Source organism: Cydia strobilella, chromosome 6 (assembly GCF_947568885.1).
Source record: "Cydia strobilella chromosome 6, ilCydStro3.1, whole genome shotgun sequence".
In the NCBI taxonomy this organism is placed as follows: Eukaryota; Metazoa; Arthropoda; class Insecta; order Lepidoptera; family Tortricidae; genus Cydia; species Cydia strobilella.
In genome coordinates this window covers 4,069,111-4,084,524 of record NC_086046.1, presented here as the reverse complement: position 1 = coordinate 4,084,524, position 15,414 = coordinate 4,069,111, and the positions used below count along the sequence as shown (strand labels likewise).

General features: G+C 39.0%; 2 protein-coding genes and 1 long non-coding RNA gene across 3 annotated transcripts in view; 2 read left to right on the top strand and 1 right to left on the bottom strand.

Annotated features, from left to right (window-relative positions):
• The window catches only part of LOC134742003 (SEC14-like protein 2), a 31,125-nt gene extending 19,446 nt beyond the window's left edge, over positions 1 to 11,679 (top strand). The window contains exons 2-10 of the mRNA XM_063674922.1: positions 706 to 775; positions 989 to 1,032; positions 2,455 to 2,575; positions 2,707 to 2,858; positions 5,837 to 5,975; positions 7,923 to 8,132; positions 9,338 to 9,473; positions 10,100 to 10,248; positions 10,599 to 11,679. Of these exons, the coding sequence (XP_063530992.1) occupies positions 706 to 775; positions 989 to 1,032; positions 2,455 to 2,575; positions 2,707 to 2,858; positions 5,837 to 5,975; positions 7,923 to 8,132; positions 9,338 to 9,473; positions 10,100 to 10,248; positions 10,599 to 10,720 (1,143 nt within the window). The 3' untranslated portion in view covers positions 10,721 to 11,679. The remainder of the gene's footprint in view (positions 1 to 705; positions 776 to 988; positions 1,033 to 2,454; positions 2,576 to 2,706; positions 2,859 to 5,836; positions 5,976 to 7,922; positions 8,133 to 9,337; positions 9,474 to 10,099; positions 10,249 to 10,598) is intronic.
• Positions 1 to 15,414, top strand: part of LOC134742023 (uncharacterized) — a 213,793-nt gene that overhangs the window by 174,732 nt on the left and 23,647 nt on the right. The window lies entirely within an intron of this gene.
• On the bottom strand, positions 12,244 to 14,500 carry LOC134742018 (thioredoxin domain-containing protein 17-like). The gene is made up of 3 exons (XM_063674938.1): positions 14,347 to 14,500; positions 13,910 to 13,991; positions 12,244 to 12,437 (listed from the first exon to the last, which is right to left on the bottom strand). Exons 1-3 carry the CDS (start codon positions 14,486 to 14,488, stop codon positions 12,281 to 12,283), a joined length of 381 nt encoding a protein of 126 aa, XP_063531008.1. The 5' UTR covers positions 14,489 to 14,500; the 3' UTR covers positions 12,244 to 12,280.

Sequence of the window (15,414 nt, the reverse complement as noted above, 5' to 3'; positions counted from 1 at the left end):
TAAACCTTAAATTCCATAAGAAAGATTTGTTATTTTTTAAATGATGTTGAATGTAATTCTGAACGAACAAGTTGAGTCGATGCAATTTCAAAACGCATCGTCAGAAATGTCAACATTGTCAACAAAAAATTTCTCACCGACTCCGACACGTAAAAATACACAACTTCCAGAGTTTTCTGTTATAATATCGTATTATCGTAAAATAATGAGTGATTCCAGTGATGAAGATGATCTAACGCCTGTGGATGTTGCATTTTCCTCGCTATAGTGAGGGGAAAAGTTTTGTGTTACACACGGGTGCAAATGTATTTTACTTCTCGTGTGTTGAAACACTCGCTACGCTCAGGATTCTATTTTAGAACCACTCGCTTCGCTCGTGGTTCAACTATAGAATCCTTTCGCTTGCTCGTCGTTGCAATTCCACACTCGCGGGTAAAATACAACTTTGCACCCTTGTATAACAAATAACTATTATTGATCAAGATACCAAGCAGCGAAACCTTGCCATGACTTCGACTGCCTTTTTTCTGATGTGAGTTGACAGATTATAAGGGAATATTACGCGAAACTCTGTGTAGGGGGCGCCACTACCACAATCCATCACAACCTGAGGGTCTTCCGCGAAACAAGAAAATCGAAATATCCTTATCTAACCTCTCTAACATTGCAGTAATACCCCCTAATTGTACTCTATCTTTGTTACAGTTCCGTCGCAGCGTTAAAGATGTCACAAAACCAGAACACGATGACCACTTCCTTCTGAGATGGCTGAGAGGTAATATCCAGGAACATGTACTTAATATTCTTACATTTATGTCGGAGTCAGATTACCTAAACCACCCTAAACTATAGGGCATTGGTCAAACACTGACAAACCGTTTCTGAATCGGTTCCTCATTTAGGGTTAGGTATTATCATGGTATTATACTTAATCTCTGCTTCAATAATATTTTCACGATAATTTCACGGTATTTTTTACTATTTTTAGCGAGACAATGGGATGCGGAAGCAGCAGAAAAAATGCTTAGAGACGTAAGTGATTTGTAAACTTCATTTATAATGCTATTATAGTAGGTCAAGCAAATATTATCAGTAGAAAAAGGCGCCAAATTCAATTTTTCTATGCTTGACCAACTATAGTATCTATATATTAATAAACCAGTAGTTCGCCCACAAAAAATTCTTCGTGTAACGTACCGAAACGAATTATTAATTCTCTATTAGGCATTAAAAATAATTTTCATGAAAGTATTTTCATATCGTCATAATACTTAAGATGAATGGCATGTTTTTTCCATATTCATTTCATGGTTTAATTTAACTTATGGATGGTATAGAAGAAGATAGAAATTACCTCTACCTTCCATAGTTTAACTCTAAAGGTGCCCACTGACTATCAGTCCGCCGGACGATATCGGCCTGTCATTTAGAACAAAAATTTGACAGTTCCGAACAACTGACAGGCCGATATCGTCCGGCTGACTGATAGTCTGTGGGCCCCTTAATAGCTTGTCATCCTCATCAATGTATGAAAAAACATGTCACAAACGTCAAATGAACATCGTACACAATGTACCTATTACCTTAACATATTTTAACAACCAATATAAATTTACCTTAAAATACAGCAAAGTTAGGACCGATGAACTACTCGAGCCATGACAAACTTCCATTACCGGTAGTTATGTATTTGATATTACCTATGGCTTAAATAGCCCTGTTCATGAATAATCAAAATTTCAAATCGATAGCTTTAAAAGATTTCGATATCTTTAGCGATGTGACATGTGACAGACAGACGGACGAACAGTCGCACCATAAGGGTTCCTTTTGTACCTTTTTATACGGAACCCTAATAACCAGTATACCCAACCCATGCACCAGCAATTTTATTCATAGAATCGCCTCCGTCCGCCCGTATTGAAGTTAATATATATTTCTAGGCAAATTATTCCTTGATAACTGTTTGTCCCACTGTCACAGTCGCTGCACAGACGATGCGTAGAGCGAGAGCGCCACGTTCTAAAAAAATTTTTGCTCAAAGAGACACCTCACACTATCGTATTTTGAGCGTCATAGTCAGCGCTATGGAAAATGGTGTCGCTGGCCATAGAATTGACTATAGACGCCGACACTCGGGAGACACTAGTGTGGGGGGCCTCATTACTCAACGTGGGGCATCACAGAGTGCAGAAAAGCCGCATATAGTTTGCCGACTCTGATGCTGGTTCCGCACTTCGCCTTATTTGGCAAATATTCGTGTTGTTTCTCTTTCCTTTGACATACAAAACAAAAGGGATGCAACACGAATATTTGCCAAATACAGCGAAGTGTGGTGCTGGCATGACGTTGGGCCAATCTTATATAAATTACGGTACGGGACGAAGTGACGGACCTAGGGTTGACCCAACGAGCACATCGGACTTTAGACTGATCCAGTCTTCTATTTTTTAGTCCCTGGAGTGGCGCGAAAAATGGGGCATCGACTCAACATTACCAGAGTGGCAAGCGCCTGAGGTCCTGGAGACGCACTTCCCAAGCGGCAGCACCGGGTTCGATAAAGAAGGATCACCAGGTACATAATACCAGCTAAATATTAATGTTCATATATTAAATAGGTACTTTAACATTATAAATCGGACCAAAAATCGGTCATACCAAGCAATTTTTTTCTACCTTTTCCTTATACACTGATATGTTTGACAGTAATAATAGTCCCATTCGTGGGTCTGGACGTCTGGGGCCTGCTGCACTCCGTGTCGAAGACCGACGTCATCCGGATGATCCTCCGCCATCTTGAAAACTACCTAGCGATCGCTCGCAAGCAAGCAGAGACGCGTGGACCTCAGGCTCTTAAAGTTTGTATATTATAAAACCATAATTATTTACCAACATTTAAATAACTGTCCTAAAGAGTATGGTGGAAATATACGCTGTCTTCGGATAAGTCTCCGTAGCTCAGTTGGCAGAGCGATGGGCTAGTGATCCAGCCGCAAGTTCGTGTCTCGCCCGAGACAGTGAGTTTTCCACTTTTACTATAATCGCTATAATGTTCTGATTTTGACAACGTAGTAGAGTTAGTTAGTATTTACTACTATTTTTGTTTGTTAAAGAATTTACTTTTGTATACTTTTGACGACCGGTCTGGCCTAGTGGGTAGTGACCCTGCCTGTGAAGCCGATGGTCCTGGGTTCGAATCCCGGTAAGGGCATTTATTTGTGTGATGAACACAGATATTTGTTCCTGAGTCATGGACGTTTTCTATGTATTTAAGTATTTGTATAAGTATTATATATATCGTTGTCTGATTACCTACAACACAAGCCTTCTTGAGCTTACCGTGGGACTTAGCCAATTTGTGTATGAATGTCCGTATAATATTTACTTATTATACAAAATAATGCTAGACAATTAAACCTATGGAACGACCAGCGAAGTCAGTTAATGATATCAAGCAAAACCCATGGAGATCACGACATTTGGCATGTGGGCCTTGGCCTTGTCATTCATTCGCTCTGAAGAACGAAATAACAAAAACATTGTTTTAAACTTTGTTTTTACGCGCTAATACGTAGGTATTTATGACACGTACCTACGATGTATTACATTAACATGACATATATAGGTACTATAGTCTGTATCTTTAGGTATTTAAAAGAATGTAAACAAACCACAATTAGATATTTTATTGGGCAAGAAAATTCAAGTAAATTAATTTACAAATACAAAATTCTTTATTTTATACATGTTTTTTTTTTTTTTTTTTTATCTCGATGTGTAGAAACTTACAGAAGTTTTACGACGATATATTATTTACTTAGTCAACGTAAACTAAGCTGCTATAATCGTGCTATTTTGTTAATAGGAATATATCGGAATGATTTGATTAATCAATAGTAATTTAGTTCTGTAATAGATGCTATATCTTCGCCCTAGTAAAGAACCTAAAACGAGATGGAATATTTAGCCATTTGTTAACACACACATTGTTTACATTTATTTAATTACCTAAAGATACACAGACTATAGCTATGACACTAAAATATGACTTTCATTGCTTGTGCATTTGGCTTTTAGACACAATCTAATAACCAATTCACTAAGATATATTACTTATAGTTCATTCTGTCGCCGAAAGACTTTCTTAGGGCCACCCAACGCTAGCGTCTTTCAAGCGTCGTCGTCTTGGCAGCGCCCGCGCAACGGCGACGCTACGCAAAAGTTGCGTCGACGCACCGTCGGCGCGACGGCAACAGCGTTTATCGAGCGCCAGCGTCTCACCAGCATCCCAGCAGCGACGAAGCGACGTCAGTAACGTTTTCCGAACGTCAACGTCTTTCCAGCGTTCACTAGTCTGTGCAAGCGCTGACAAGACGTTGGCAAGACGCCGGCAAGACGCCGACGTTAGAGACGTCGCGTCGTCACTGCGTGGACGCTGGTGAGACGCTGGCGCTCGATAAACGCTGCGCCGTCACGCCGACGTTGCGACGATGCCACGAAAAGTTGCGTCGCCGTTGCGCTGGCAAGACGACGACGCTCGAAAGACCCTAGTGTGGGGTGGCCCTTTAACCTTAAAACTTTGCGCGCATTGAAAGAAAAGACATTTATTGTAAAAACCTTCTAGAAACAGCGCCACTTCAGTTACAAAAAAAGAACTTACTCACTAAACACTTAAAGCTAAATACATTGGCTCGCGGCGCATCGATTTTAGGTTTCAAGATAGTCTAGAAAAACCTGTTGCTCGACGAAACAAAATATTCTTTTATTAAAAGTTGTTTGTGCAATAGGTACGAAAAAGTTCTCATAGATTAGGTACTAGGTATGACTGTACACTGTTAAATATCCGCAATTGGCGTTATTGCACTTGACTTGATGCACTATATACATACTTTCGAAAAAACGATAACGGACTGAAAATTGGTATGAATTAAGTATTGGGTAATTTAATTTCGATTACCCATGTAACTTAAATTTTTTAACTATTTTATTGTATTAAAACCGTAAAGTATGTAATTGTTAAGTAGGTACCTACAAGTGTTTTTTTGTTTTTTCTTTGCATAGTTATTCATGTATTAAGACTTAGGTTTTTTTTTAAACATCAGGCACAAATCTGTCCAGCCCAGTTTGGCCCATAGGTGGAGGCATTGGAGGCCCACGCCAGCGGGACGATTGGCCGTTGCGATCTTTGTCACCGTTCTCCGGGCAGTACTTTTTATAAAAAAAGAATTGCAAGATCTGCATCACGCAAACCGACGCTTTAGAGTAAACTTTCACTGGCCCTAATGATCTTTGAGAACCACAGTGTTATGATGGCTGCTGTAAAAACTGCTTCTGAACGATGAACATTACGCCACAGCCTACAAAAGTTATTATGCGATCACTTGAAAACTGCGACATCGACAGACAACACTAATGGGACTTATAATGGCACCTTAATCTTCGAAATGAAGTGGTTGTCTAGCCTATTAGCTAACCGATTATAGCCCATCAGCCCATAACTACAAGATATTTGTAGGTAACTATATATATACCTACTGTTTAACATTGCGTATGACCAATAAATACCTGAGAAAATAATTGTGCATAATCTTCCAAAAAGATCGTATGAACATGCTGGACGAGGTTATTAATAGCAATGGAGCGATCGTTATGTTATGAACATTTGGAGAGGCCGGAGAGCAATACAACCAAAAAACCAGTGTCTAATACAAACATTATTATTTACACTTACTTTCATAAACCAAAATTTCTTTATAGTTATTTAGAAATGTAATTTACAAAGTTGTTATTAAAAGCTATTTTCAAATATTGTTTCACAATTATAATGTTTGTACAGGTGACAGTCCTCTTCGACCTAGAGGGCTTCAATATTCGCCAGTACGCATGGAAACCGGCTGCGGAGATGGTCTTCAGCCTACTAAAGCTGTACGAAGCCAACTACCCTGAGATACTCAAGTCCTGCTACATTGTAAACGGTAAACATTTATTTATTTACGCACCTACTACAAAAATTTAACATGGCCAATGGCACCACAGGTTATGAACCAATGTACCGAGCAATTAATAAACATGGGTTTAATACAGCTTACAGAATTGTCTTCTATAAGTAGGTGGGTAGTATACACAATGCCTGTGATTAAATGTAATAACGAAGCGTCCCGTTGAACAGAAGAATATTATCTAAATAAACATAATAACACTTCGGTTCCATTACAGTTACCAAGTACTGATTGAAAATTGTCCCAATCACGTTATTTCTATGGTATAGGAAGTCTTCCGGTCCTGTCACCATACCGCAGATTCAATAGATTACCCCTACCTTCACAAGTATCACCAGTGCTATTTCACTCGGCTCATGACTGCTCCGAGCAGTCACGTGATCCACTGTTAACATCGTTTTTTAGGGTTCCGTACCCAAAGGGTAAAAACGAGACCCTATTACCAAGACTCCGCTGCCCGTCCGTCTGTCTGTCTGTCTGTCCGTCTGTCACCACTCAACAGGCTGTGTCATAAACCGAGATAGCTAGACAGTTGAAGTTTTCACAGATGATCTATTTCTGTTGCCGCTATAACAGCAAATACTAAAAACAGAATAAAATAAATATTTCAGTGGGGCTCCCATACAACAAACGTGATTTTTTTTGCCGTTTTTTGCGTAATGGTACGAAACCCTTCATGCGCGAATCCGACTCGCACTTGGCCGGTTTTTAAGACAGTGACAATTCCGTATCTATAATACTCAATGGTATAACAATTAAGGAGACGATTATGCGAAAGATGTGTAAAGGTATCCTGCTTTAAGCTCTCAATCATTTACACAACTTTAAGTGTACACGTTAACGAGTTCCTTTAAAATAACAGCCTTGAAGCGAGGTCATGGTTTACATAGTTCGAACTGCATAAAATGTACCTACATAAATATTAACACTAGAGTGTTAAGTGCAAATTGCCTATGGCACACCTTGTACCTACTAAATATCTTGAAGAGAAGATAAAATATTTCCAATTATCACTTATTGATTGACATTTTATGTTCAGTTCAGTCCAATTCAGTTTATTTATTGGTAAAAAATATTTTACAGGTCACACAGGTACATTTGAAATACGATATGTTTAAGTATTTAGATTATATTGATTTTTTTAACAGTTGAATCAATGTCTGGGGAAATCAACATACAACCGACACAAATCTGACCACTCCACAACTTAAAGTTATAAACTTCGTTGTAAAATTTCACCTTTAAATAATGGCTTTTCTATGATTCAGTTTATGGTGTATGTTAAAATATTCAAGGCACCAACTGTTAAACCTAATAAACTGAAACTAATACATGTCAGAATTCTTGGTAAATCCAGACATTTTGAGTAACTCAAGAGACACTCAAAACTATCGGTCAAAAAGTTGATTTGCCCGCCGTGTATTAAATTGATTTTAGGTATCACAAGGTATCAATTAATTTGGCCGACCGGTCTGGCCTAGTGGGTAGTGACCCTGCCTGTGAAGCCGATGGTCCTGGGTTCGAATCCCGGTAAGGGCATTTATTTGTGTGATGAGCACAGATATTTGTTCCCGAGTCATGGGTGTTTTCTATGTATTTAAGTATTTATATATTATATATATCGTTGTCTGAGTACCCATAACACAAGCCTCCTTGGGCTTACCGTGGGACTTAGTCAATCTGTGTAAGAATATTTATTTATTTATTTAATTAACGCCTGTCACGGTCATGAATTTCTTAATTCAACCATTAGGTACTTTTTTTAAATGGAATACGACTATGTACTTATCGATTAGTAGGTATATATCTAACATTCCTAAAGTTATTGACTAATATGACGATTTCTTCGAAAAACTAAATTGAATATGTCTAACCTAAATCTGTGTATGGTCAAGTAAACAACAAGATCTCTCTCAATTACAGCCCCCAAAGTATTCTCCCTCGCATTCTCCGTGATCAAAAAGTTCATGCACGAGTACACCATCTCCAAGATCAAGATCTACGGGTCAGATACCAAGAAATGGCAAGCACAAGTCCTAACGCTCATCGACAAAGACCAAATGCCGGTCCACTATGGAGGGACAGTTGTGGATGACAATGGGGATCCACGGTGTAGTCTCATTGTAAGTATAAGTATAAAGCCGTCACAGGGTTACTATAAGCAGTGATACCATCTCCAAGATCAGGAGCCCGTAGATCTTGACACCAAGAAATGGCAAGAACAAATTCCCACGCTGATCGGCAAAGACCAGCTGCCCGTGCACTATGGCGTGCCCATGCCATGGTGGATGACAATGGGGATCCACGGTGTAGCTTCTTATTGTAAGTATCTAGAGGTATCACGTTGGTTACTAAGTTAAAGTATGGACACCATCTCCAAGATCAAGATCTACGGGTCCGATACCAAGAAATGGCAAGCACAAGTACTTACACTCATCGACAAAGACTAACTGCCAGTTCACTATGGCGGGACCGTTATGGATGACAATGGCCACAATGGGGATCGACGGTGTAGTCTTATTTTAAGTACTTATCTAGAGATCGTGTAGGGTTACTAAGTAAAAGTGGGAACACCATCTCCAAGATTAAGATTTACGGCATTGACACCAAGAAGACAAACTGCCAGTTCAGAGTTCACTATGGCGGGACCATTGTGGATGTGGATGACATATTGACAGTGGTAATACACGATAGTCTTATTTTAACTACCTAATATACATTAGGTAAACAATGAGAAAAACTTGAAAAAAAAAATTAGTATGTATTTTCATACTACATATTTCGATACTTATATAGTAGATTGTTAACCAAGGGATGAAAGGCACTCATTTCTGCCGAGGTATTTTGGCGCTCGAATGCAGTGAGAGCGCCAATAGTCCGAGGCAGAAATGATGCCTTTCACCCGAGTTAAACACTCTACTTTTCATTTCGAATACGAGGAAAGTAAAATGCATGTATTTTTTTTAAAACATGACTAAGTATACATTTTTATAGTATTTCTTGAGGGTACTTTCAATTAACAATTCAGACAAAAGTATCGTTATTTATGGAATGGAGAGTCAAATATCAAAATGAAAAATTTATTACAAATCCATTTAAACTCAAATTTCAATTGCGTATCGTAAAAAAATTAAAAAAGTCGTACTTCGAACGTAAAATGCTCTAGTGCAGACACGTATCATTTTCTGCGCACCTTTTAGAACAACAATGACCCTCTTTCAGAGCATGAGAAATGAAAAAGCTTTTGCTAAGCAAAAGAGGCGAGACGTTTCTGCTGTTTAATATTGTAAATTATCCAAGTCTAATACCAAGTGCTTTCTTTTTTCTGGTGAAACCAGGAGGCAAGGTGCCGAAGAGTTACTACTCGCGGAACACGACAGGAGACTCCGAGAAGGAGTTCAAAAGAGTCACCATCAAAACGGGCGAGAAACACGTGGTCGACATGCTGTGCGGGGAGGGGGAGAGCGTGCTGAAGTAAGTTCTGAGTCTGACCGGCTAGTATCAGTTGCGTTTTCGCGCGCGACTCCATACATCTAGCGCGACTAACATAAGTATATTTAGACTCGCGCGCGAGAACGCAACTCATGCTAGCCGGTCTGGGCTACTCTTTAAGCAGGGGTCTCTAAACTTTTTGACCTGTGGGCACCATAGTTTAGGAGACCGCGGTTTAGAGTAGGCAGACTATATAGACAAAAAATATTAGGACATGAAATTTGACGGCTTAAGTAGATGACACCGTAGGGAGATACGAGCTATCGGTGCTATACGTTCATGTATAGTCAGTAATACTATTCGCTTAGCACCTTTGCATACAAACTTCTATGCAGGGGACGAAGTGGGGGTCTCTTCTCTCTGCAGCTGACTGTACGTTTACGATTTGTACCTACGGTTTGTTTATGTTGTTATCAATGGAAACAAAGTAATGTGCCAAAACAAGATAATGCCTATTCATGAACGTCCCCAGGTTCATTTTAACGGTCCTACTTTTTCGGATGGACAACCATCCTGTGTCCATCGCATGTTCTCATCTGGGTTTAATCATTGTTTTCTACAAAGATCTTGCCTTGATCATAATTTTAAATTTTAACATGCTTTTCCAGGTGGGAAGCAGGAGTGGACCACCACGAGATAAAATTCGTGATCAAGCGAAAAGATGAGGAAGGTGCCGAGACTGTTGTCTACGGTCCCAAGAAGATCGGCGAGGGGCCAGTGGATGTCGGCATAATGCCTATCACTGGGCCTGCAACTTGTAAGTATACTTTATCTTAAAATATCAAAGGGATGGAGAAGAGCAATGAAAGGTGAACTGGCAGTTGGTGCCTGTGGACCACTTACGCCTGCTACTCTTGGTGACCTTGCCTATATAGGTACCCACATAAAGTCCACACCGTGGACGCCATTGTCGCCCACAATGGTCCCGCCATTGCGAACCAGCAGTTGGTCTGTAGACCAGCGCACTTATGCCGTAAAAAGGACCTTTTTGAGTTACTTATGACCATTTTTGGATTTCGAGGCGTCAAATGTGGCCTTTAAATTGACATGAGGAATCAAGCACTGATTAGAATGCACATGTATCTCAATTCGTTAATTATGTTACAGATTCAGTGATATTCAACAACAAGAGCTCCTTCCTAAGAAGCAAGAAGGTATTTTATCACGTCATCGTGTCCGTGCCCGAGCGAGATCTCAACATGAACGTCGAGCCCGACGACGATAAATAACCTGAACCATAGACTAAAGACTGTAGGATTGTGATATATACTTTTTAACTAAAAAATATAGTTTGTCAAGGAAATCTTGCCAGTAGAAAAAGGCGCGAAATTAAAATTTTCTATGGGACGATTAACCCTTCGCGTCTACATTTTTTAAATTTGCCGCCTTTTTCTACTGACAAGATTTGCTTGACCAACTTGACTTGATTTTGCATTCATGGCAGGTGAAGGTGACTCATGTCACCATTGCATGCGATTTGCGTTACATTGCGGCATTTGATGGATCGATTGAATTCGTTGCACCTACTTAGCCGGCAATTATCTACAAGCGCTTGCAATTTTTTGCAGTGTGACTATAGTCACAGCCTTTAAAAAACAGCCAAAAATTGGCGGCTTTGTTGAATTATATTCGCTCAATGGTTCAAAATGAACGAAATGAAATCGTGCAATAATAAATTATTTTTGTACTGCAAAAACTGATCTCTAATAATGTTCACATTCTTATGATAGATATTAGATAGACTATGATTTTATTTTGGCGTATTATGAGTTTCTTGTTTGGTTGTTTTATTTTGCTACGTACAAGTTTCTGTAATAAATTGGATACGTACACTACTGCTCCAATTAGGGTAAATTACCCAATTATAGGCACAGAAAATTAACTTCGTAATTGGCAATTATTTTATAGTCACCACAGTTGCGTTACATTGTTCGGGTGCCTTCAATAGGGTAGTTTACCGCTCTGTGGCTTTGTGCCCTTTGTGCTACTGAGAAGACAAATGTTAATGAAGTTGTTTTGCATAGCGACATGGGCATCGACCATATTATTATATGTTCTGTATGGTTAGCGAGAAAAAAAATACGATAATATTTTTGCAGTTGAGTGTACCTAAAGAAATAGACTATTATAATTATGTACATTGTAAGTGATGTTTTAGGGTATGTTATTCGTGGTTAACATTTTTATACTTGGTCCAATTAAACAAAATAACATGATTTGATTTTTATTGCGACATTGTTTACAAATTATTATTTAATTAATTATCTATACTTTCAGTAATCATTAACTAAATTGCCAGTTCTATTTATGCTTTGCGGTTTTCAATAGGGTCCGTCCACGTTACATTTGCACCAACTTGGCAATGAAAATGTTTGGGAGCGCTATATCTAAATACTTAGAAAACAGACTCTACCTACTTGATTGGAGGAGTATTACAAACGGCCTCTGGCCCAGGCCTCTTAAGTAACCCTTTATTTTATATGGCAAAAGGCAAAAGTGACCACCCTATCGGCTCGGCCACGACCTTGCGGGACTGATGGCGACGGCAACCATAGGTGGGAACGAAAGCTCGGATCGCTGTGTGTCTCGCTCCAACCTATGGTTGCTGTTGCCGCCGCCGCCCCTTCGCCAGCTGTGCCAGTCGCGCAATGTCGTGGCCAAGTCGTATAACAGGATGTTTTATACTTTTTTCTTATACATAATTTTTAAGAGGCGATGAGGCTTTTGAAACGTATTTTTTTAATCTTGACCGTCAAAGGGATTAGCTGCATTGTTTTATTTAATTTTTTTTAAGGAGTTATAAGTACTTGAAATAACTTCCGTAAATTCTCGGGGTCATTAACCTCGGTCTCCTCCAGCCTGTCTCCCTGCCATTTCAACAGCGTCGGAATGCGACGGATCTTCGAGCGGGGGTCCGTCCTGAACACGCACTGAGGGTCCCTGTAGCTGTAAAATAAATATCTATGTTACGCAGCGTACTACGAACCACGTAGGCGAACAACACGCGAACGCGAAGCGGCGCGGGGTGAATCAAATTATCCTTCCTGGTACCTATAGAACTGGGGGACGTGGGCGATCTCGTTGCGAACGCGAACGCCGTGGGCGCCCGCCGCGCCGCTTCGCGTTTGCGAGTTGTTCGCTTACGTAAGACGCAGCGCTACAAAAACAACCGAAGTGAAATCAAATTAGACCTACAACTACTATTGTGGGACTAAATTCAACGTGCTTGCTGGTTAGTCAATCATTAAGCCGGCCATGTCACACGCGCACCGCGATCTAACGATGCGTGCTGCAGCTTTCTTACTTTATTTTTATGGCCCTGCCGTTGCACGTTGGTTTTGGCCTCACAATAGTCACAATAACAATTTCATAACGTGTCAATAAAATTTCAACCTTAGCAGTCCGATTTAAGATTCAAATTAATATGGTTATTGCAAAAACTATATATTTTGAATATGTTCGAATTTTTGGAGCAAACCTTTGACGCGGCCTGGAAAAGTGCCGACCACCGGGTACCGGGTGTATAGTCGGCATCAAAGTTGGCAGATGAAATAATGCGTCAAAAATCTACCATGCTTAACAAAAATAGATATATTTCCGTAGCTAATTAGACTGTGATAAATACTTTGAACGCGAACTGTAGAGATAAATAAATCCCTATTTGGAAAAGAAAAGTATTCCCAGGATGGCAGAATACTTTTGGCGCGTAATTTCATCCTATACTACTGATGCTGACTTGAATTGTACCATATTACTTAGAAATAAGGTTTACAAAATGTCAGTTAACTGTGTGGACGATGGTACCTTGAAATCCAACCAGCGGTGGCAGCATGGTGGCATTTTTATCTCCTGTCCCTTTCGCACTTACATACTTGTTAGAACGTGACATGGTCATGGTGACAGGCGATAAAAATGCGACCGTGCTTAGCCCGCTGAATCTCTTTTGCTTGATTAAGTAGATCGAGAGCAGAGATTAAGATACTCAATTAGCCCAGGAAATTTACCCAAGAATCTCTTTCGATATCCTTACCCGCATCTATCTATTATTTAGGTATGTACAGTCACACCGTAATTGTCGAGCCATTTAGGGTCCTAGCTAAATTGGTTGTTCAATACTTGCGCTATGGAATTTCCAATTTAGCTAGAACCGTATAAGTGGCTCAACAATCACGGAGCGTTACGAAACAGATTGGGAATGTAAAGCCTGACCAGAAATATATGATCTCGCACCATTTTTTCATACTAACTATATGAACTGTGTATATTTGTGTGTATTTTTTCATACTATAATACTATGAGAATGAACAGCGCCCGCCTTGACAATGATCATACAGTAATATATGATCATTGTCAGGCTTTACCTAATATTTAACAAGACATTTCTGAGAAGCGGTTTAATTGTAATAAAAATAACTTACAATTCTCTTTCGCCGCAGTCTACATGCACGAAGATCAGGTCCTTCTTGACTTCGCGCAGAAAAGCCCGCACTATTGGCTCCGCTATAAAAAACATGCATGTTTGAGTATTGTTGTAGATGTCTCAACTCTCAATCGTCTTTAAATTATGGGGAAATCCAAAGTAACAATATTTTTAAGTCATTTTAATAAATAGGTAGGTAAAAACTTTACAGTAAAAATTTACTAAAATAGTATCAAAGAATTTTTTTTAGGTATATTAACCCTTAAATGCATAATGATGTATATATGCATCGTATATTTGATGGTCCGTGGCTCAATATGCAGCTATCCAAAATCACATTTATTACTTTTATACAGCATGACACATCTATTTCAATTTATTAAAAAGTTATACAAAAAATCATGCATTTAAGGGTTAAGATAATAAAAAACTTACCCACAACGCAATCAGGACACCAGCTCGTACCATCGGGCAGCTTAGAATCAAAGTAAAAGTACACCGGCGGCCCATTAGGGTCTATATTATCCGTATACTTTACGAACTCTTCAAACCCTTTTATAGACACCTTGGTTACCATTTTGCACAACCGACTGTACAATTGCAAAGAATTCAGTAAGTAATTTATCTAAAGTTATCTAAACCTTATCTTGACTGAAGATAATTTCTTACATTTTCCGTACCTCGTGAAATTAGACTTAAATAGCAATAATGATGATTGATTATATGTTATTTTTATTTTATTTTTGCTGTTGTATTTGTAGCACCGCCCACAATTTCTCTGCTTAGCCTTAAGGTTGACTGGTAGAGAATGCCTTATGGCATTAAGTCCGCCTTTTGTACTGTAAGGTTTTCTTTTGTGCAATAAAGATTAAATAAATAAATAAATAAATAAATAAATAAATGATAAAATAAAACTCTGACTGGCAGATTATTTACCTAGAGATTTTTTTTGAATTTCTATAATCGTAAATTAAACTAATGAAAATGTTATAGATAAGGTAATGAAAAGATGAGGTGATGGTAAGGGAATGAGGTAGGATTAATGATTAGATTTGATCGCTATGACCCATGTCTGAATACTCTGAATGGAATTCTGTAACTTAAAAAAACCGGACAAGTGCGAGTCGGTCACGCCCACCGAGGGTTCCGTACTTTTTAGTACCTATTTGTTGTTATAGCGGCAACAGAAATACATCATCTGTGAAAATTTTAACTGTCTAGCTATCACGGTTCATGAGATACAGCGGCTTGGTGACGGACAGTGGAGTCTAGTAATAGGGTCCCGTTTTTACCCTTTGGGTACGGAACCCTAAACAATGAGTCAATAAGCGTTTCTAACGAGTCCTTGTTCATATAAATAAAGTCATTCAACATAATGATAATGACCTATTGTAATCATACTATAAGCATACTTACAGATATGCAGATAGGTATTAATTCTCGTTTAATTTATATAAATCCATTTGTGTATTTGTTCGACTACATAAAGTACCTAATATTATT